At 51.3% G+C, this 22,603-nt stretch overlaps 2 protein-coding genes across 11 annotated transcripts in view; both read right to left on the minus strand.

Annotated features, from left to right (window-relative positions):
• Positions 1-347: 347 nt before the first annotated feature.
• gtf3c1 (general transcription factor IIIC subunit 1) lies at positions 348-19,512 on the minus strand. 7 transcript variants are annotated; one of them, XM_084685090.1, is made up of 36 exons: positions 18,905-19,506; positions 18,506-18,712; positions 18,249-18,425; positions 17,279-17,422; positions 17,058-17,154; positions 16,033-16,156; positions 15,654-15,827; positions 15,331-15,446; positions 14,628-15,156; positions 14,251-14,453; positions 13,979-14,112; positions 13,700-13,853; positions 13,512-13,615; positions 13,035-13,201; positions 12,303-12,791; positions 11,458-11,603; positions 11,280-11,377; positions 11,074-11,170; positions 9,469-9,652; positions 8,938-9,082; positions 8,686-8,818; positions 8,515-8,596; positions 7,607-7,786; positions 7,207-7,346; positions 6,989-7,131; positions 6,591-6,675; positions 6,137-6,249; positions 5,995-6,054; positions 5,777-5,870; positions 5,513-5,685; positions 4,584-5,135; positions 3,561-3,796; positions 2,232-2,494; positions 1,549-1,964; positions 939-1,137; positions 348-835 (listed from the first exon to the last, which is right to left on the minus strand). In XM_084685090.1, exons 1-36 carry the CDS (start codon positions 19,123-19,125, stop codon positions 581-583), a joined length of 6,834 nt encoding a protein of 2,277 aa, XP_084541216.1. In that variant the 5' UTR covers positions 19,126-19,506; the 3' UTR covers positions 348-580. The 7 variants fall into 7 exon arrangements, with proteins under 7 accessions (XP_084541216.1, XP_084541217.1, XP_084541218.1 ...); XM_084685091.1 differs by having other exon boundaries at positions 939-1,134; positions 18,905-19,505; XM_084685092.1 differs by lacking the exon at positions 15,654-15,827 and having other exon boundaries at positions 18,905-19,505.
• A 484-nt stretch (positions 19,513-19,996) lies between these two features.
• The window catches only part of LOC146237229 (axin-1-like), an 11,328-nt gene continuing 8,721 nt past the window's right edge, over positions 19,997-22,603 (minus strand). For all 4 annotated transcript variants that reach the window (XM_084685727.1, XM_084685728.1, XM_084685729.1 and 1 more), the window contains exon 13: positions 19,997-21,611. In XM_084685727.1, coding sequence (XP_084541853.1) covers positions 21,485-21,611 — 127 coding nt within the window. In that variant the 3' untranslated portion in view covers positions 19,997-21,484. The remainder of the gene's footprint in view (positions 21,612-22,603) is intronic.

The following is a 22,603-nucleotide window of genomic DNA, read 5'->3' on the forward strand; positions in this document are numbered from 1 at the left end:
CTATTGATTTATACCAAATTTTTAATTGGCCCAAAACAGAAACATTCACATAATCCAACTCCTCCGGTCAACGCTCCGACGAACACGTTTCAACACCTTGAACTTTATTGTTAATGAGTTGAATGACAGTTTCATTCTATTTATGTAACAAAAAAGTCAAAATATCTTCTGCATAACTTCCAAAATAAAAGTACTCATAAACTTAGAATTGGTTACACAAAATGTATTCAGGGCAGAACAACTGGTATCTTGTTACACTGTTGTTGGTTGCCGGGTGACAGAGTTCTGAGGGCGTGGCCCCCAGCCCTAGTTGCACCACCCCCAAAGAACACAGCCATCAGACACACTAATTCTTTTGTTCAAACTTTAATATATTTAACCGCTGTAAACAATGACAACATATGATGAAATCATCTTTCTGAAGACTTCCTTGTCTTATAAAAAACATCTGAACCAACAAATAATGAGAAATATTAAGTTAGCTAAAGAATAACACCGCCAATCAGAAGCCTTCCTGGGTCAGGGTCAGTGTCTCAGCCAATAAGAAATCCTCCTGTGTTGGTCTCAGCCAATAGCGTATCTACCTGAGGCCCAGCTGGGATAAGGTAGCACACTGGTTCCAGTTGCTCTCGCTGGGGAACAGCTGGCCCAAACGTAGACAACCGTCCACCGACGCCTCATAGAACTGTCCCTCCTCCTCCCCCCAGCCCCCCTCCCTCCTCCCCCCCTCCCCCCTCACCCCCTCCCCCCCACCGGGGCACGGCCGGGAGAACAGAGAGGGGCGCGGCCTGCTGGCCAGAAACCTCCTCCTTACACAGCCCAGAGACACCAGGGTCTGGAGGAGAGGAGATCCTGAGTTAGTGTGTATCTAATGTGTGCAATGTGTATATGGTTGTGTGTGTATATGTATATATGTTTGTATATTGTGTGTGTGTCACCTGCACCAGGTCCAACACCACCACAGGTTGGAGGACGTGTCGGTAGTGCTCCAGTAAGCTGCGCTGTGATAGGCCGGGCTGGGTCATGATGTGGTAGAGCACTGCCTCCAGCATGCCCTTCAGGGTGGGCCGGTTCAGACCGCCGTCCACCATCCTCCAGGGACGAGACACATACCTCACCTCCTCACACACACCCCTGCTGGTGGGGAGGGGAAAGAGAGGTGGAGGGAGAGAGGGAGGGAGGGAGGGGAGGGAGAGAGGGAGGGGAGGGAGAGAGGGAGGGGAGGGAGAAAGGGAGGGGGAGATGTGGAGGGAGAGAGAGAGGGAGGGAGGGGAGGGAGAGGGGAGGGAGAGAGAGAGGGAGGGAGGGGAGGGAGAGAGGGAGGGGAGGGAGAAAGGGAGGGGGAGATGTGGAGGGAGAGAGAGAGGGAGGGAGGGAGAGAGGGAGGGGAGGGAGAGAGAGGGAGAGAGGGAGGGGATGGAGAGAGGTGGATGGAGAGAGGTGGAGGGGAGAGGAGAAAAAGGGTTGAATATCAGTGACTGGAACTTATCTGGTAGTGATCAGCAGTGAAGTGCTCTGATTGGCCAGTCAAGTGACCTTTGACCTTACCCATCATCCTCTGCTGCAGCTCTCTGATTGGTCAGACTGGAGGTTCCTTCCTCTCTCCTCTCCACCTCTTCCTCTCCTCCTTGGTCTTCCTCTCTCTCCATCCCTCCCTTCTCCCTCTCTCTCTCCTCTCCACAACTCTGCTCCCCCCCCTCTCCCTCCATCCCGTCTCCATCCTCCCCTCTGTCTCTCCCCTCATTCCCCTCTCCCTCCCTGGCCACTTTCTTCCCAGGTGGCCCCTGGTCCTCTCTGTCCTCCAGGCCCCTCTTCCTGCCTCTCTCCCCAAGCGGCGATCCCTGGTCCTGGTCCGGCTGGCTTCTCTGGGTGGTGGTCAGTAGCCAGGGTTCAGCATGGGCCAGTAGGACCAGCCGAAGCGAAGCACCGCCCAACTGCAACACCTGCCCCGCCTCCTGCAGGTCCTGCACCAAGCAGAGGAGGAGGAAGGATGCACAAAGAATAAGCTGAGGGGAGTGAATGGGAGAGGGTACCTCAAGTTCAAGTCTTTTATTTGTCAGGTACACAGAACAACACAAGGTCAGACTGAGCACTGTGTGTTAACCTGTATGTACTGCTGTAGTGTGTGTGTACCTGTATGTAATGCTGTAGTGTGTGTGTATGTACTGCTGTAGTGTGTGTGTACCTGTATGTAATGCTGTAGTGTGTGTGTACCTGTAGTGTGTGTTTACCTGTATGTACTGCTGTAGTGTGTGTGTGCGTCCGTCCCTGGGTTCCTGCAGGTGTGCGAACGCCAACAGGAAGTCCCGCCCCTCCACTCCGTATGGCCCCGCCTCCTGCAGAGCCTTGAGCAGCTCTTGATTGGCTGCCAGGTCCTGGGGGGTGTAGCTCTCAGGGAAGGAGAGGGGGGGGGAGGAGGGGAGCCGGACAGGACGGGTGAGGAAGGGAGGCAGCAGAGAGGATCCCTGTGGGGAGGAGTTTAGAGGGGGGCATTCTGTAGGAGAGAGGGGGAGGGAGAGACAATCAACCAATCACAACACGGGTTCATGTGAGGGTGTGTTCCTGGTGTAAACTGCATGTGTTAGTGTGTGTACCTGGTGTGAACAGCGTGTGTGTGTACCTGGTGTGAACAGTGCGTGTGTGTGTGTACCTGGTGTGAACAGTGTGTGTGTGTGTGTGTGTGTGTGTACCTACCTGGTGTGAACAGCGTGTGTGTGTGTGTGTACCTGGTGTGAACAGTGTGTGTGTGTGTGTGTGTGTACCTACCTGGTGTGAACAGCGTGTGTGTGTGTGTACCTGGTGTGAACAGTGTGTGTGTGTGTGTGTGTGTGTGTGTACCTGGTGTGAACAGTGTGTGTGTGTGTGTGTACCTACCTGGTGTGAACAGCGTGTGTGTGTGTGTGTACCTGGTGTGAACAGTGTGTGTGTGTGTGTGTGTGTGTACCTGGTGTGAACAGTGTGTGTGTGTGTACCTGGTGTGAACAGTGTGTGTGTGTGTGTGTGTGTGTACCTGGTGTGAACAGTGTGTGTGTGTGTGTGTGTGTGTACCTGGTGTGAACAGTGTGTGTGTGTGTGTGTACCTGGTGTGAACAGTGTGTGTGTGTGTGTGTACCTGGTGTGAACAGCGTGTGTGTGTGTGTGTACCTGGTGTGAACAGTGTGTGTGTGTGTGTGTGTGTACCTACCTGGTGTGAACAGCGTGTGTGTGTGTGTACCTGGTGTGAACAGTGTGTGTGTGTGTGTGTGTACCTGGTGTGAACAGTGTGTGTGTGTGTGTGTGTGTGTGTACCTACCTGGTGTGAACAGCGTGTGTGTGTGTGTGTACCTGGTGTGAACAGTGTGTGTGTGTGTGTGTGTGTACCTGGTGTGAACAGTGTGTGTGTGTGTACCTACCTGGTGTGAACAGTGTGTGTGTGTGTGTGTACCTGGTGTGAACAGCGTGTGTGTGTGTGTGTACCTGGTGTGAACAGTGTGTGTGTGTGTGTGTGTGTACCTGGTGTGAACAGTGTGTGTGTGTGTGTGTGTGTACCTGGTGTGAACAGTGTGTGTGTGTGTGTGTACCTGGTGTGAACAGCGTGTGTGCAGGCTGGCTGCGTAGCTTCAGCTTGACGCTGCAGCTCTCCACCACCACAGAGTCGTTGTTGCTAAGCTGCCGGAGGTTGATGCTGGCGGCCGGCCAGCACCCCCGCAGCAGCAGCAGGCCAGTGTGGGAGCTGGGACGCAACTGAGCATGCTCAGACTGGGACCCTCCCCGCCTGCCCCCCTCCTCCTCCTCCTCCTCCTCCAGCGCTGCCATGCTGGGGGACGAGAGGAGCGGGGGAGGAAGGAGAGGACAGGAGAGGAGCGGGGGAGGAAGGAGAGGGGGAGGAAGGAGAGGGGGAGGAAGGAGAGGACAGGAGAGGAGCGGGGGAGGAAGGAGAGGGGGAGGAAGGAGAGGGGGAGGAAGGAGAGGGGGAGGAAGGAGAGGGGGAGGAAGGAGAGGACAGGAGAGGAGAGGGGGAGGAAGGAGAGGGGGAGGAAGGAGAGGGGGAGGAAGGAGAGGACAGGAGAGGAGCGGGGGAGGAAGGAGAGGACAGGAGAGGAGCGGGGGAGGAAGGAGAGGGGGAGGAAGGAGAGGGGGAGGAAGGAGAGGACAGGAGAGGAGCGGGGGAGGAAGGAGAGGGGGAGAGGGGGAGGAAGGAGAGGACAGGAGAGGAGCGGGGGAGGAAGGAGAGGGGGAGGAAGGAGAGGGGGAGGAAGGAGAGGGGGAGGAAGGAGAGGACAGGAGAGGAGCGGGGGAGGAAGGAGAGGACAGGAGAGGAGCGGGGGAGGAAGGAGAGGGGGAGGAAGGAGAGGGGGAGGAAGGAGAGGGGGAGGAAGGAGAGGACAGGAGAGGAGCGGGGGAGGAAGGAGAGGACAGGAGAGGAGCGGGGGAGGAAGGAGAGGGGGAGGAAGGAGAGGACAGGAGAGGAGCGGGGGAGGAAGGAGAGGGGGAGAGGGGGAGGAAGGAGAGGGGGATGGGAAGAGACCAGGTGATACTCAATAACACTTACTAAAATAATGAAACTGTATCTCTGTGTGTGTATTAGTGTGTGTGTGCCCTACCTCCTCTTCACTGAGTCTGTGTCCACCAGACTGGAGTCGACCACAACGATGTGTTTGGGAATCCCCACAGACACACTGAGCATGCCCAGGGTCATGAGGCTGAGGCAGGCCAGCACCGCGCCCCCCGTCGCCCCCACAGGAAACTGCAGCATGCCCTCCTCATCCGGAGGCTCCAGGGACTCCAGGGGGCCAGCCGCTGGTGCCGGGCCCAGGACAGGCAGCTCCGTCTGGGGCAGGGAGGGCTGGAGAGATGGGTTGTCTCTGGATGTCTCCTGGTTGTTGGGTGCTTCTGGCTCTGTGTTTTCATCCCCCTCTCCTCCTCCTCCTCCTCCTCCTCCTCCCTTCACCTTACATGTTCTCTCAGTCCCTCCCTGGTCTCTCTCCACTTCCATCCTCTCCTCTTCCTCCAGTCTCTCTCCACTCCCCCTGTCCACCGTCTTGTTGTGGAACAATGTCATTGGTCGGTGGTCTGTTGTCTTGTTTTCTCTGAGGGCTTCCAGGAAGTGGAAGGCCTCGCTGCACAGTGTTGCAGGGAAACGCCAGGCGAAACACCTGCAGAGAGGAACACCTTAGAACCCAGGAACACCTTAGAACCCAGGAACACCTTAGAACCCAGGAACACCTTAGAACCCAGGAACACCTTAGAACCCAGGAACACCTTAGAACCCAGGAACTTTGTAGAGGAGTAGTTTGAGGTAAGTAGGGGTAGTTTGAGATAGGGTAACTAACCTGTAGTAGGTCTGGGACAGCTGGTAGGAGGGTATCTAACCTGTAGTAGGTCTGAGACAGCTGGTAGGAGGGTATCTAACCTGTAGTAGGTCTGGGACAGCTGGTAGGAGGGTATCTAACCTGTAGTAGGTCTGGGACAGCTGGTAGGAGGGTATCTAACCTGTAGTAGGTCTGGGACAGCTGGTAGGAGGGTATCTAACCTGTAGTAGGTCTGGGACAGCTGGTAGGACATGGGCAGAATGGGCAGGGCACGGTTCTTCTTGGGCCCCCCCTGCTGGTTGATACGGCGCCGGTTCACCAGGCCGTTCTTCCTGCAGCTGAGGAAGGCCTGGCACAGCAGCTCCTGACCATACCTGCTGTACATGTGGAACGTCTGGGGGACAGGGGGTGAACAGGGGGTTTGGAGGTGTGTCTGCGCGCGCGCGTGTGTGTGTGTGTGCGCGCATGTGTGTGTGTGTGAGTACCTGGAAGGATCTGCAGCTCTTCATCTGGGTGTTGGACATGACTAGAGTGCTCTGGATCAGGTTGTTCAACACCAGGGAGTGGATGTCCTCAACACTGACACACACACACACACACACAGCACATTCCCAGACCAAACATTCATGTTATATATTGTGTTAAGCCAGGTGTCAATGTGTTTATCACCTCCGGCCCATCTGTGTGTGTGTGTGTTTCTCACCAGTTGAGGTTGTCTCTAAGGACCCTCTCCTTGCCCTGGTCTATGATCAGCACCTTAAACCTGCAACACAGTCACACACACACAATGTACTTCCAAGCGTGTTCATCCACCCTGAGAGTCCAGCCTGGGAGTGTGTGTGCACCTTGAGAACAGCGCTTGTTTGGAGGTGGGGATGGTGTGTGATTGAGTGACGGCAGCAGAGCTGAACTTCTGCCTCAGCAACACCACCAGCTGTCGAAACGCATTAGCACACTCCTGGAACACACACACACACAGAAAAAACACACGCACCGAGACACGCACACATTTGCAATACTTGAGTTTGATGTAGAACATGAGCTGTAGTGTGAACAGGTCCAGGTTTAACTCCAGGTTTAACTCCAGGTTTAACTCCAGGTTTAACTCCAGGTCTAACTCCAGGTCTAACTCCAGGTCTAACTCCAGGTCTAACTCCAGGTCTAACTCCAGGTCTAACTCCAGGTCTAACTCCAGGTCTAACTCCAGGTTTAACTCCAGGTCTAACTCCAGGTCTAACTCCAGGTCTAACTCCAGGTCTAACTCCAGGTCTAACTCCAGGTCCACAAACAGCCCCATACCGTGGCATCGTTAGGGTTCCTGGGCCTCTTCCTGTCTAGTATGTCCATCAGAGAGCTGTCCTGAGAGACCTCCGCCAGACAGATCCTACACACACACACACACACAAGGTCACTGGGAGACTGGGTTGTGTGTGTACCTGTAGTTGAGGTGTGTGTGTGTACCTGTAGTTGAGGTGTGTGTGTACCTGTAGTTGAGGTGTGTGTGTACCTGTAGTTGAGGTGTGTGTGTACCTGTAGTTGAGGTGTGTGTGTGTACCTGTAGTTGAGGTGTGTGTGTGTACCTGTAGTTGAGGTGTGTGTGTACCTGTAGTTGAGGTGTGTGTGTACCTGTAGTTGAGGTGTGTGTGTACCTGTAGTTGAGGTGTGTGTGTACCTGTAGTTGAGGTGTGTGTGTGTACCTGTAGTTGAGGTGTGTGTGAGGGTTCTTCATGATGTAGCGTGTGCGGCGGGCGATGGCGACGGAGGTCTTATCCAGAGCCTCAGACAGGTCAGCATGCAGCAGGTCCCTCACCTCACAGTACGGCACAAAGGGGCGCCGCAGCTACACACACACACACCTGGTCAACTCAAAGCTCATATACAACTGATGATTCTGTGTGTGTGTGTGTGTGTGTACCTGTCTGTTGAGCAGGCGAGAGGCCACGCTACACAGCATGAGGAAGGAGTCCTCTCTGAGGGTCCACACCACTCTGCGCCGGGTCATCCTCTTCAGAGCTCTGCGGTCTGCCTCGTCATGGGCAGGCCTGCGCACCACCACTACACACACACACACACACACACACCATGCCATACACACACACACACACACACACCATGCCATACACACACACACCATGCACCATACACACCATACACACACACACACCATGCACCATACACACCATACAAACACACACACACAATACACACACACAAATAAGAGCGTCTGCTAAATGACTAAATGTTAATATAATCCATATACAACCATCACACCATTACAACTGCAATTGGTGGGTGTGGCTGTCAATAAAACTCACCTTTCTTAATCTTGGGCGGGACCTTTGCCACCTGCTTCCTGATTGGTCGTTTCCGCTCCCTCTTCTTTCCGCCTCTCACCTGCTGGTTCCTACTGGCTGGCTCCGTGGCAACGGTCACCTTTTCCTCCAATAGGGATATCAAGCTCTGCTTATTGGTCAGAGAGCCTGGGAAGGTCGAACCTGGAACACACACACACAGGCATTAATACATAGACTAACACACCCACATAAATACACAGCCACACACACACAGTATCTCACCACACACACAGTAACTCACCACACACACAGTAACTCACCACACACACAGTAACTCACCAAACACACAGTAACTCACCACACACACAGTAACTCACCACACACACAGTAACTCACCACACACACAGTAACTCACTACACACACACACAGTAACTCACCACACACACACACAGTAACTCACCACACACACACACTCAGTAACTCACCACACACACAGTAACTCACCACACACACACACAGTAACTCACCACACACACACACACACAGTTACTCACCACACACACACAGTAACTCACCACACACACAGTAACTCACTACACACACACACAGTAACTCACCACACACACACACAGTAACTCACCACACACACACACAGTAACTCACCACACACACACACAGTAACTCACCACACACACACACACAGTAACTCACCACACACACACACACAGTAACTCACCACACACACACACACAGTAACTCACCACACACACACACACAGTAACTCACCACACACACACACACAGTAACTCACCACACACACACACACAGTAACTCACCACACACACACACAGTAACTCACCACACACACACACAGTAACTCACCACACACACACACAGTAACTCACCACACACACACACAGTAACTCACCAGCCCTGGCAGCCCAGCTGAAAGACTGTTTGTTGAGGAGACTCTTCAATCTGATGGTGCTGCTGACTTCACAGGCATTGTTCTATCACACACACACCGTTAAGTGAGCGAAAACTGAAGAACACATTCTGTAATACATGTTGTGTTTGTGTGTGGTGTGTGTGTGTGTACCCTCTTCCTGTCCAGCAGCTGGCTGGTCCAGATCCAGTTGCGTTTCAGGTGGCTGTAGAAGTCAGAGTCCAGCCCCCCGGCCCCCCGGCCGTCCCCTGGGACCACGGCCTCATCACACACCTCCCTGCTGCCCCTGCTCACACACACACACGTAGAAACACACACTTACACACAAACTTCCAGGCCACTTGTGTGTGTATACAGCAGGTGTGTGTGTAAGTGTATAACAGGTGTATGTGTGTCTGTGTGTACCTGAGTGTGTGTAACAGTCTCTGGTACTCGTTGCGTTTTGGTGTCCATGGAACCTCAGAGGGTTCTGTGGTATCCGTGGTAACCGCTGGCTCCTCCTCCTGACAGCTCATGGATTTCTCGGATACACGTTTTGGTCGGATGACACCTGAAATAAACACACACACACACACACACCGGAGGTGAACACACACAACCACACCTGGAGGACACAGCAGACCCCTGGATACCTGTGTGTCTGTGTGTGTGTGTACCTAGCGGAGTGTTGAGGCAGACACACAGCAGACCCCTGGATACCTGTGTGTCTGTGTGTGTGTGTGTGTGTGTGTGTACCTAGCAGAGTGTTGAGGCAGACACACAGCAGACCCCTGGATACCTGTGTGTCTGTGTGTGTGTACCTAGCAGAGTGTTGAGGCAGACACACAGCAGACCCCTGGATACCTGTGTGTCTGTGTGTGTGTGTGTACCTAGCAGAGTGTTGAGGCAGACACACAGCAGACCCCTGGATACCTGTGTGTCTGTGTGTGTGTGTACCTAGCGGAGTGTTGAGGCAGACACACAGCAGGTCAAACCAGTAGTTGTCAACATCGTCGGCCGTGAGGAAGCAGTAGTTCCGCCTCTCAAACGGTCGCCCTGGCATCGGGCTGGCCAGCGAATAGTGAGGCTCGCAGGAGGTGGTGTCAACGATGACAGCATTACGCTTCAGATACAGAAACACCTGGAGGAGAGCAGAGGTACAACAGTCCAGAAGGTGTGTACATGTATAGAGCAGACAGGTAGGTGTATAGAGCAGACAGATAGGTGTAGGTGTATAAAGCAGGCAGGTAGGTGTATAAAGCAGACAGGTAGGTGTAGGTGTATAAAGCAGACAGGTAGGTGTATAGAGCAGACAGGTAGGTGTAGGTGTATAAAGCAGACAGGTAGGTGTATAAAGCAGACAGGTAGGTGTATAGAGCAGACAGATAGGTGTAGGTGTATAGAGCAGACAGGTAGGTGTAGGTGTATAGAGCAGACAGGTAGGTGTAGGTGTATAAAGCAGACAGGTAGGTGTATAGAGCAGACAGGTAGGTGTAGTTGTATAGAGCAGACAGGTAGGTGTAGATGTATAGAGCAGACAGGTAGGTGTAGGTGTATAGAGCAGACAGGTAGGTGTAGGTGTATAGAGCAGACAGGTAGGTGTAGGTGTATAGAGCAGACAGGTAGGTGTAGGTGTATAGAGCAGACAGGTAGGTGTAGGTGTATAGAGCAGACAGGTAGGTGTAGGTGTATAGAGCAGACAGGTAGGTGTAGGTGTATAGAGCAGACAGGTAGGTGTAGGTGTATAGAGCAGACAGGTAGGTGTAGGTGTATAGAGCAGACAGGTAGGTGTAAGTGTATAGAGCAGACAGGTAGGTGTAGATGTATAGAGCAGACAGGTAGGTGTAGATGTATAGAGCAGACAGGTAGGTGTAGATGTATAGAGCAGACAGGTAGATGTATAGAGCAGACAGGTAGGTGTAGATGTATAGAGCAGACAGGTAGGTGTAGGTGTATAGAGCAGACAGGTAGGTGTAGATGTATAGAGCAGACAGGTAGGTGTAGATGTATAGAGCAGACAGGTAGGTGTAGGTGTATAGAGCAGACAGGTAGATGTATAGAGCAGACAGGTAGATGTATAGAGCAGACAGGTAGGTGTAGATGTATAGAGCAGACAGGTAGGTGTAGATGTATAGAGCAGACAGGTAGATGTATAGAGCAGACAGGTAGGTGTAGATGTATAGAGCAGACAGGTAGGTGTAGATGTATAGAGCAGACAGGTAGGTGTAGATGTATAGAGCAGACAGGTAGGTGTAGATGTATAGAGCAGACAGGTAGGTGTAGATGTATAGAGCAGACAGGTAGGTGTAGATGTATAGAGCAGACAGGTAGGTGTAGATGTATAGAGCAGACAGGTAGGTGTAGATGTATAGAGCAGACAGGTAGGTGTATAGAGCAGACAGGTAGGTGTAGATGTATAGAGCAGACAGGTAGGTGTATAGAGCAGACAGGTAGGTGTAGGTGTATAGAGCAGACAGGTAGGTGTATAGAGCAGACAGGTAGGTGTAGGTGTATAGAGCAGACAGGTAGGTGTATAGAGCAGACAGGTAGGTGTAGGTGTACCTGGTCCTTGTCCTGGAACTTCTCTGTGGGGCTGAACTGAAGCAAGCCCATGAAGACCAGCCTCTGCATACTCTCGTGGAAGCTGAAGATGTACTTCCTGTAACACACACAGACACACCTCACTGGCTGAGACAAGGTCTGAGATGTGTGTGTGGATGTGTGTGTGTGTGTACTGTGTGTGTGTGTGTGTGTGTGTGTGTGTGTACCGCTTGAACAGCAGCTGTCTCTGAATCCTGGAGGGCAGGAACCTGATGAGATAATGCTGCTTCTCTGGGTCGCTCAGGTACGCGTCCAAGCCTTCTATCTGGAGACACACACACATACACAATTATGAATGTGTGCATGTAGGAATGCCTGTGTGTGTGTGTGTGTGTGTGTACATACCGTGAAGTTGATCTGGATGATCTGGGTGAAGATGGAGAGAGGCAGGCAGAGCAGGGTGTCGGAGGACAGGGCCCAGCCTGGACCAAACTCCTGATGGAGCGGAGAGGGAGGAACGAACCTCCTCCAGGTCATCTCCTCACTATACACTGGGGACACATAGTACACACATTATATACTCTCACTATACACTGGGGACACATAGTACACACATTATATACTCTCACTATACACTGGGGACACATAGTACACACATTATATACTCTCACTATACACTGGGGACACATAGTACACACATTATATACTCTCACTATACACTGGGGACACATAGTACACACATTATATACTCTCACTATACACTGGGGACACATAGTACACACATTATATACTCTCACTTTACACTGGGGACACATAGTACACACATTATATACTCTCACTATACACTGGGGACACATAGTACACACATTATATACTCTCACTATACACTGGGGACACATAGTACACACATTATATACTCTCACTATACACTGGGGACACATAGTACACACATTATATACTCTCACTATACACTGGGGACACATAGTACACACATTATATACTCTCACTATACACTGGGGACACATAGTACACACATTATATACTCTCACTATACCTTGGGGACACATAGTACACACATTATATACTCTCACTATACACTGGGGACACATAGTACACACATTATATACTCTCACTATACACTGGGGACACATAGTACACACATTATATACTCTCACTATACACAAACACACATTATATACTCTCACTACACACTATACACTTGTCATAGCGACCACAGCGTGACCTCTCACCTTTCACATGGGGGTCAAAGTGTCCGAGCTCCGACGAGTCCAGAAATTCTGCCCCTTCCTTCTCCACAGGCGACCTCACTTCCTGCTGGCAGGTGGGGGCGGGCTCTGTGACCGGCTGGGCGATGGCGAGGCCAGCGAGGGGATTGGCTGGTGCGTGGGCGGGGCCAGCGAGGGGACTGTCTGGCGCGTGGGCGGGGCCAGTGAGGGGACTGGCTGGCGCGTGGGCGGGGCAGGTGAGGGGACTGGCTGGAGTGTGGGCGGGGCCAGCGAGGGGACTGGCTGGTGCGTGGGCGGGGCCAGCGAGGGGACTGGCTGGTGCGTGGGCGGGGCCAGCGAGGGGACTGGCTGGCGTGTGGGCGGGGCCAGCAAGGGGATTAGCCGGCGTGTGGCGGTGGGGGTGTCCGTAAATGACATACCACAGGAAGGTGTGAACCAGACGCAAACGATGCATCTTCGGCTGGTACCCCAGACACCTGCTGAGCCCCTTAACTATGGGGGAGGGAAGAGGGGGGGGGAGAGAAAGAGATTAGTAGGCTCCATTCTAGGGGTCACAGCAAGCGCCCTGTGTAAGACTGAGATAAAGACAGAGAGGAGAGAGAGAAAGGATGAGAGAGTGATGGAGAGAGTTGTGATGATATTAACGATTAACCTGAGTATTCTTAACTACCCATAAGTAGGTGGCTTTTAACTCCCCAACACACGTGCACACATACATACCACATGCATACGTACCGGTAGTGGGTTTGTACTTGTCCATCTCCTCCCTACTCTTCTGGAACTTCTTTGTTCTCTTTCCTTTGTTCACCTTCTCCTCTCTCCCCCCCTCCTTCCCTCCCTCCTCCTCGCTCCCTCGCTCCTTCCCCCTCCCCCCCTCCTTCCCTCCCTCTTCTGCCTGAGCCCTGAGAGGGAGGGAGGGAGGGAGGGAGGGAGGGAGGGAGGGAGGGAGGGAGGGAGGGAGGGAGGGAGGGAGGGAGGGAGGGAGGGAGGGAGGGAGGGAGGGAGGGAGGGAGGGAGGGAGGGAGGGAGGGAGGGAGGGAGGGAGGGAGGGAGGGAGGGAGGGAGAATAGGAAAATCAAGAGAACAATCATTCAGCTAGAACGCAGAAACTCCTTTATAAACATCCTGTGTTTTCTACCCCCTCCTTCTACCCCCTCCTTCTACCCCCTCCTTCTCCCCCTCCTTCTCCCCCCTCCTTCTCCCCCCTCCTACCGAGCAGCTGTGTAGGAGCTGGACAGGCGGAAGCGGACCTGCTCTATGGCGCTCTTCACTATGGGGTCAGTCTGAGAGATGGAGGGATGGACTATCAAGTCCACCTGAGGAGAGGAAATGAGACTTGAATGCATGCTTGTTAATTTACCTGTGTGTGTCCCTGTGTGTGTGTGTGTGTGTGTGTGTACCCTCTTGCTGAGGCCATCCTGGATGATGGTGGTAGTGAACATCTTCAGCATGCCCTCCCTGCTCAGACAGTGGATCAGACGGACGATGGTCTTCTTACAGCACCTGGTCTTGACCCCCTCCAGCACCTCCGCCTCCCTGATCATCTTCTGCAGCCTGGGAGGGGGGGGGCAGAAGAAAGGGAAACATGTTATCCAGCACTGGAGGTCACCCTGCCAACGTTCCCATTTTAAACTACAAATCCCATGAATCTTTGGTACAAGGAAGCAGGAAGTGCTCACGTGAAGAGCCCCTCGACCACGCGCAGGCTGCGGACGCACTCGATGATCATGTTCTTCCTCCTCAGGAGGCGGTAGGTCTGGTGGTGGCGCTGCACACGCCTGCCCACCCGCCCCCACAGACCAGAACTGGGGGGCTGGGGACCAATCAGAACCAGGGGGAGAGAGGAGGGAGCCAATGATGTAACAGAGAGGGAGAGGACAGTCTGGTGAATCCTGCCTCATGTTTGGGTGAGTGTGTGTGGATGTGCGACTGCATCGCTATGACGACTTACACCTTCAGACAACTTCAGTCTGGGGTCGTCCTCCATGAAAGGAATGCTGTGTTGTGGTTGGTCGGTTTCCATGGTGCCACCCACCATCTCGTCCAATGACAGACTGGGAGGTGCAGGCCCCTCCCCCTCCTCTCCAGCACTGGGCAGAGACTCCGACTCTGGAACCTTACTGGCTGAGGCTGTGGAGGGGGGTGGGACATTACCTGATAGACAGATGAAGCAGGAAATCAGGTAAATAATAATTTCTCTCTCAAGTCTCCAACACACATCGGTAGTATCAGTAGTGTGGGAGATCTAGTCTCTAGTATCTAGTATGTAGAACGTAGTAGGTAGTTTGTTATATTTCGCGTGTAGTATTTAGTATGCAGTGTCCTCACTCTTAGCAGGAGAGGACTGAGAGACATGGAAACTCAGGGTTGTCTGCTTCAGAAGAGAAGGAAGCCCTTCTCTCCACATCCCTCTCTTCTTCTTCTCTCCTGCTCCCTCCTTCCCACCACCCTCTCCATCTCGGCCTTCGTCCTCGCAGCTGATTGGTGTATCTGCATCCGGGGGGGTTGTGGGTGAGGCCTCTCTTGAGGGCGTTGTTTTGGATGTCCCCCTGGTCCCCCTGCTGCGGGCTCGTGTGGCCCTGCCCTCCCCAGAGACAGGTTTGGGGGCCACACCCTCCAAAGAGGGACTTTTGGGGGGTTCTTGCAGTTCAGAGACAGTTTTGGGGGCCCCTTTCTTCCCAGGGGCAAGTTTGGGGGCCCCTTTCTTCCCAGGGGCAGCTTTGGGGCCCCCAGAGGAGAGCAGCTTCTCGTTCCGCTCCTCCTCCTGGGTGAACTGCTGCAGGAGGTGTGATTGGCTGACGTAGCGGTGGCTGATGAACTTGGTGGTGCGTTGACGACCCTCATCCTCCATGAAACCCTGGACACACACACGCATATACACACACACATTTATACACACCTTTTCATCTATATAGATATATATATCAGACAGATATATATATCAGACAGATATATATATCAGACAGATATATATATCAGACAGACATATATATCAGACAGACATATATAACAGACAGGAGTGCACACGCACCTTGATGACGTTGTTTCTCTGCAGTAGACGGCAGATCATGCGAGACTCCAGCTGACCCACCCCCATCCTGGAACGCAAGGCACTCTGGGAAAGCCCTTTGGTTCCGCTGGACAGCACTGCAGCAGTCAATCACATAACAGACACAAATGACGTGCCAATCACAGAACAGACATGTTTATACAACCAATCAAAGGACAGACATGTTTACACAACCAATCACAGGACAAGATAGAAACAGACAGGCACAGAGAGAAAATGAGCGGGCATCTTCATCAACTCTCATCTCTGACCAACAAATGCGAGGAGGGCAAACACCAACACACCAATCCCATAGGCCTGGGAGATGAGGTCACACTCCATGACCCGCCCCTCGGAGGGGAGGCTCTTCCTGTTTCCTGTTCCATCTTCATCATCGTCATCATCATCCTCCTCAACGAGGACCTCCTTCCTCACGTAGGGCTTCAACAGCTTCAGACCTCGCACCATCGACCGGGAACCTGAACACACACACACACACACACATGATATCCAACACACACACACATGATATCCAACACACACACACGATATACAACACACACACATGATATCCAACACCACACACACGCACATGCTCCACCCCCAGCCAGACAGACAGCCAGACAGCCAGACAGCCAGACAGCCAGCCAGCCAGCCAGCCAGCCAGCCAGCAGCAGTGTGTACCTCTGGTGGTGAGACAGGGTCCAGTGGAGGGGTCAGTCTCCTGCAGGGGCACTTTGACCAGCTGCACCAGCTTGGAAGCCATCATGTACTGGGACACACGCTTGAAGGTCCTGTCATTCACACGCTGCACACACACACACAATACATATCAATACATCTAAACACAAACACAGCAGTATATACACACACACACAATTATTTATATAGTGGTGGGAGTGGCCATTTTAATCTAGATTTTTAAAAATTATCAATGCCTATGTGAGGGAGGAGGTGAGGGAGGAGATGAGGGAGGAGGTGATGGAGGAGATGAGGGAGGAGGTGAGGGAGGAGTCTCACCAGCTAGTCTCGGAGGGAGGAGGTGAGGGAGGAGATGAGGGAGGAGGTGAGGGAGGAGATGAGGGCCGAGGTGAGGGAGGAGGTGAGGGAAGAGTCTCACAAGCTGGTCTCGGAGGGAGATGAGGGAGGAGGTGAGGGAGGAGGTGAGGGAGGAGGTGATGGAGGAGATGAGGGAGGAGGTGAGGGAGGAGTCTCACCAGCTAGTCTCGGAGGGAGGAGGTGAGGGAGGAGATGAGGGCCGAGGTGAGGGAGGAGGTGAGGGAAGAGTCTCACAAGCTGGTCTCGGAGGGAGATGAGGGAGGAGGTGAGGGAGGAGGTGAGGGAGGAGGTGAGGGAGGAGGTGAGGGAGGAGGTGAGGGAGGAGTCTCACAAGCTGGTCTCGGAGGGAGGAGGTGAGGGAGGAGATGAGGGCCGAGGTGAGGGAGGAGGTGAGGGAAGAGTCTCACAAGCTGGTCTCGGAGGGAGATGAGGGAGGAGGTGAGGGAGGAGGTGAGGGAGGAGGTGAGGGAGGAGGTGAGGGAGGAGGTGAGGGAGGAGTCTCACAAGCTGGTCTCGGAGGGAGATGAGGGAGGAGGTGAGGGAGGAGGTGAGGGAAGAGTCTCACAAGCTGGTCTCGGAGGGAGATGAGGGAGGAGGTGAGGGAGGAGATGAGGGAGGAGGTGAGGGAGGAGGTGAGGGAGGAGTCTCACCAGCTGGTCTCGGAGGGAGATGAGGGAGGAGGTGTGGTCGTGGGAGTCCAGCAGAGCGTTGGAGGTAGCCTCCATCAGGATGTCATACTTACTCCTCCTGGGGGGGAGAAGGGTGAGGAGGGGAGAAAGTAAGATACTAAAATAGATCCTAGTGTGCATGTGTATTCAAGCGTGTGTATGTGTTCAAACGTATCCGTGTGTGTGTACATGTGTGTGTGTACCGGTCCACGTGGAAGCGAGGGAGCCCCAGCAGGATGGACTGCTGCTGTTGTCCGCTGGGCGTGCGGGTCACATGTGTCTCCATGGTGATCAGGCCGTGCTGGACCAGAGACTTCCTCATGTAGTGCATCTTCCCTGCATCTGTCCTGAGCCAATCACAACCCGCAGTCAGACAGCGTTCACCAGTCTCGTCCAATCAGACCACAGTTTGTTGCACAGTGTTAGGATTATCTTGTTATATAAATTTGTTTTAAGAAGGTAGGTTAGCTAGCTAATAGTAACACAATGCTAGTTATAAGTGTGTGTGTGTGCGTGCATGTGTGTGTGTACTTGAAGGAGCAGGTGTGTATGTGTGTGTAGTTGAAGGAGCAGGTGTGTGTGTGTGTACTTGAAGGAGCAGGTGTGTGTGTGTGTACTTGAAGGAGCAGGTGTGTATGTGTGTGTAGTTGAAGGAGCAGGTGTGTGTGTGTGTACTTGAAGGAGCAGGTGTGTGTGTGTGTACTTGAAGGAGCAGGTGTGTATGTGTGTGTAGTTGAAGGAGCAGGTGTGTGTGTGTGTACTTTAAGGAGCAGGTGTGTATGTGTGTGTACTTGAAGGAGCAGGTGTGTATGTGTGTGTAGTTGAAGGAGCAGGTGTGTGTGTGTGTACTTGAAGGAGCAGGTGTGTGTGTGTGTGTGTACTTGAAGGAGCAGGTGTGTATGTGTGTGTACTTGAAGGAGCAGGTGTGTATGTGTGTGTAGTTGAAGGAGCAGGTGTGTGTGTGTGTACTTGAAGGAGCAGGTGTGTATGTGTGTGTACTTGAAGGAGCAGGTGTGTATGTGTGTGTAGTTGAAGGAGCAGGTGTGTGTGTGTGTACTTGAAGGAGCAGGTGTGTGTGTGTGTACTTGAAGGAGCAGGTGTGTATGTGTGTGTACTTGAAGGAGCAGGTGTGTATGTGTGTGTAGTTGAAGGAGCAGGTGTGTGTGTGTGTACTTGAAGGAGCAGGTGTGCAGGTCTCTCTGCAGTTCCCCTTGCCAGCGACCTCGCCCCACCCTCTCCAGGATGCAGTAGGAGTGGTCCGAGAGCTGCAGCTCCGGGTCGCCCTGGGGACCAATCAGAGTCCTGAACCTAACCTGCTGAACCGCCGTCACCACCAGCCGCCTGGCCCACCTACACAACACAACAGAGGAGTGAGGAGGAGTGTGTGTGGGGTGTGTGTTAGGAGTGTGAGTGTGTGTGTGTGCTCCCACCGCTCAAACGCCTCCTCCAGGGTGATTTTGGGAGTGAGGTCTGCCGTCCTAACATCTCCAGTAACGTCTTTTCTTTCATGGTAGTATAAACAGGACCCCTGGACCCCGGTAGTGTCGTCCACAAGCACGTGCACAGGATACACGTCCGATTTCCCGTCGAACTGCTGCGCCACCTGAATTCCGGTGTTCGGGTCGATGTCGGCGAACCTGCGGGAAGGGTGACCAAAACAGACTAGCTAGACTGCCAACATGTGTCGACATCATTCGTGGATTGCTAGTTACAGTGGCTAACAACCGATTTGCAGTTGAGGGATTTGTAGACAGTTACGACGTTAGATCGTCAATGTTCAGTAGAGTTAATATTATGTGTGTAGTGACACCGCGAGGGAAAACCATCACCTGTCTAACAGGACGACATCTGCCCTCTCCTTCGGCATCTGGTAGAAGTTGACGTCAGCGTTTCTAGCTAGAGACTTCCACAGGAAATCTTTGGTGCAAGTGTCCAGACTGAGGCTAAACGGCGGCTTCCTCGACTCCAGACGAATCCAGAGAGACGGGAGGGTTATACCGTCCAGCCCCTCCAAAGCCACCTCATCCAGGAGAACTTCCAGCGCATCCATTGTCGCCCTGCTAGATAGTTCACTACTAGCCCTCTAGTAGCTAGCTAGCTAGCTAGATATCTGGCTGGCTTTACTCTTCTAATATTCCGCCTAAGATTAAGAATAGCTGCTCATACTTGTATAAAATAATGGTCTTGTCCCGGCAAGTCTCCCGTGTAATATACGTGTAATCGTATAAACTTACGTATTATTGTCAAATTAGCCCCGAGAAAATTATTCCGAGTCAACTGAACTAACCGAATGTGTTCATTATTGTTGACGTTTCTGAACCAACTCTCGTTTTGAAATCCAGGGTAGGCTGTTGTGTGCGCTTTTCCTGCTTCAGCTTCACAGTTGGGTCGGAAGAGAGAACTCCGCCCGCTCTAGTTGCCCTGGGACCCAAAACGTGCTTACCAAAGGTTTCAACTTTGACCTTGCGGCATACGTCACATGTGAAGGTTGTGAAGGGTCCTCGAGAAGACACGAGGTGGCGCGATCGAGTCACACTCGCTCGTTTTTTTAATTAAATCGTTTTTCTATAACTAATTTGCTACTATTCAAAAACCAAACTAATCTTGAATCTGGGATTGTAATCTCAGATATGTTGCGGTGACCATCTACTCCACGACAACATATTAAACTTCTGTTAACAGATAAGTAGGCTATTTTATTCATAAAGACAAAATTGATATTGAAGTATTGTGCTATAACAACGTGAATAGCCTACTACAAACATCAATTTAACCAAAAACAAAAAAAATATGTATCTAAATATGTAAATAATAATAATATCTAAATATGAAAAATATTTAAAATAATATCTAAATATGAAATGTTGGTAATGTTCTGTAAACAGCATGGTGGTGTAGCTACACACACGCGCACTGCTTGGTATTTATCCAACAGTTCTTTATTATCCAAGTACCTTGTTAAAAAGTGGCCCTGCATCCCACATGGCACCATCTTACAAAATAAACACCAATCAGCGCACTGTTGCCGGGCAGGTTTGGAGAACAAATGAAATATGAGAATGTACATATTTACAGGAGGCAGAACCCAGACACAGATGATAATCATGATCAACAACAACAACGTGATGACCCCGCTTGTTAACAATAAAAACATTGTGACCACAGGGGGTGAGGGGAGTACGTGTGAAGGCTTTCAACTCAGGACGTAAAAGGCACTGCTTTTAAATTGAACAGATACGTGGTCATAATCACTGACACTTGTTCGGTAATACGATTAACAATAATAATAATAATCATATTATTAAAAACAAAACCCCCCTCCTCTGTTCCAGATTGTTCTAATATGGGGGAGGGGGGCGGCATAAATAGTGGATTTGAAAGGCCAGGGAAGTTTAGACACTTAGAAACAACACAGCCAACGCCATGGCCCGTCGTCACGGTGACAACGTCCCCAGCAGCCAACATGCTTGTCAGGAATGGAATCATCCACTTCCTGTAAACCACTTCCTGTCTTTAAACTGTCAAAACGGGAGGGGGGACGACAGGTGACTCATGATTCATTGGTTAGTTACAAACAGCACTGACACACACAAACACTTGTCACTATGGAGACAGGTCTACATGGTCTTTGGTTGTGTCAGGCATTCAGGCTCAGAGAGGAGAGGGAGTGGGTGTGAGAGGAGGAGAGGGATAGAGAGAGGGATGGGGAGAGAGAGAAAGAGAGAGAGATCTGACACAGACTAGGCCGAGTTGAAGGCTGGAAGAAGATTGGAGGTGTTCTAGAACCTTGTGGAACAAGCAGGTCCACTGGGAAGGTTCTAATGTTAGAACAGTGGGAAGAGAGAGGGAGGGAGGGAGAGGAAGAGAGAGGAGGGCCATCCTGATGAGATTACACACGCAGGTTCTGGTGAGTCAGAACTACAGGAGGGTACCTGAGTACACACGCATCCCTCCATAAACTACAAACATGGCGGACACTGGCTAGGGGATGACCTGTTCTTCAGTCTGAATGCCTGGCGTAGCATCAGAAGTCTGTAGTTTTTGAGGTTGGTTCACGTCACTACAGGACACCAGACCAAACGCTGTTGTCTCGGTAACAAGGGATTGGGCTGGGTTCCATTCCAAAACAACACTCATTCTCTTCCCTTATTTGACCACTGGCCTCTCTTCCTCTCTCCCTTCCTACACCCCTCTCCCCTTCTCTCCTCTGACAGAAGGGAGACGACCTACATCTTCCACTTCTCTCTCTTTCTCCCTCTCTCTTCCTTCCTCCCTCCCTCTCTCTACTTCCTCCCTCCCTCCTTGGTTCCCCAACAGAAACATTTCTCTCCTCTCGTCTTCTCAGCCTTTATCTGACTCATCCTCCTCTTCTTCTTCTGGCTTTTGAGGTTCCACTTCCTGTTTCCTGTTCAGTCAACCTTCTCCACCTTTCCCACAATCTTCTCCTCGTAGATGGGCAAGATGGCGTCATCTTCCTTCACCTCCTCGAACACCACCCCGCAGTCAAACTCATCACTCACTCTCTTGAAGTAGAACCTAGAGGATAGGGGGAATGGATGTAGGGAAAGAGAGGGGGGGAGGATGGAGGGAGGGAGAGGGAGGATGGAGGGAGGGAGAGGGGGGAAGGATGGAGGGAGAGGGGGTAAGGATGGAGGGTGGGAGAGGGGGGAATGATGGAGGGAGAGGGGGTAAGGATGGAGGGTGGGAGAGGGGGGGAGGATGGAGGGTGGGAGAGGGGGGAGGATGGAGGGAGGATGGAGAGAGAGAGGGGAAGGATTGAGGAGAGTGGGGGGAATAATGGAGGGAGGGAAAGGATGGAGGGAGGGATTGATGGAGAGAAACAGCAAGGTTAGGATCGGAAAAGGCTACAATATATATACACAATACAATATTTATAGATTATATTTTATTTAAATTATAAATATAATATATAACTTACATATTCATATACAAGTAATAGTCTAAAATTATTTTGATAGTAATAGTATTGACTGTTACATTATACGTGTGTGTATGTATGTGCGTGTATATATATAATATATATATATATATATATATATATATTTTAGTGCTGTCAAATGATTAAAATATTTAATCGCATTAATGTCATAGTTAACTTGCGATTAATGTAAATGTCCCTGATTTCTTTTTATCCCATCATTTTTCTCATTTTAGTACTATAAAATAAAAAATGGGTTTGCGTTAACGCCATTAATAACGTGTTTAACTGACAGCACTAATATATATATATAAACAGTATCTGGATTATTATTATTATTGTTGTATTGATTATATTACTATTGTTATACATAGTAATAAGAGTATCCAAAGTATTATGTTGTCGTTTTAAACATAGTAATAACAGTATCCTGAGTATTATGTTATTGTTTTAAACATAGTAATAAGAGTATCCTGAGTATTATGTTATTGTTTTAAACATAGTAATAACGGTATCCTGAGTATTATGTTATTGTTTTAAACATAGTAATAAGAGTATCCTGAGTATTATGTTATTGTTTTAAACATAG

This window comes from Hypomesus nipponensis, chromosome 21 (assembly GCF_054491055.1).
Source record: "Hypomesus nipponensis isolate SF chromosome 21, ASM5449105v1, whole genome shotgun sequence".
NCBI lineage: Eukaryota > Metazoa > Chordata > Actinopteri > Osmeriformes > Osmeridae > Hypomesus > Hypomesus nipponensis.

Coding starts and splice junctions, on each gene's coding strand:
- gtf3c1 (XM_084685090.1), bottom strand. CDS start 19,125: ATGGATGCGCTGGAAGTTCTCCTGGATGAGGTGGCTTTGGAGGGGCTG. Junction 11,171..11,279: donor AGACAGCTGCTGTTCAAGCG/GTACACACACAC, acceptor TGTGTGTTACAG/GAAGTACATCTTCAGCTTCC. Junction 6,055..6,136: donor AAACAAGCGCTGTTCTCAAG/GTGCACACACAC, acceptor ACTGTGTTGCAG/GTTTAAGGTGCTGATCATAG.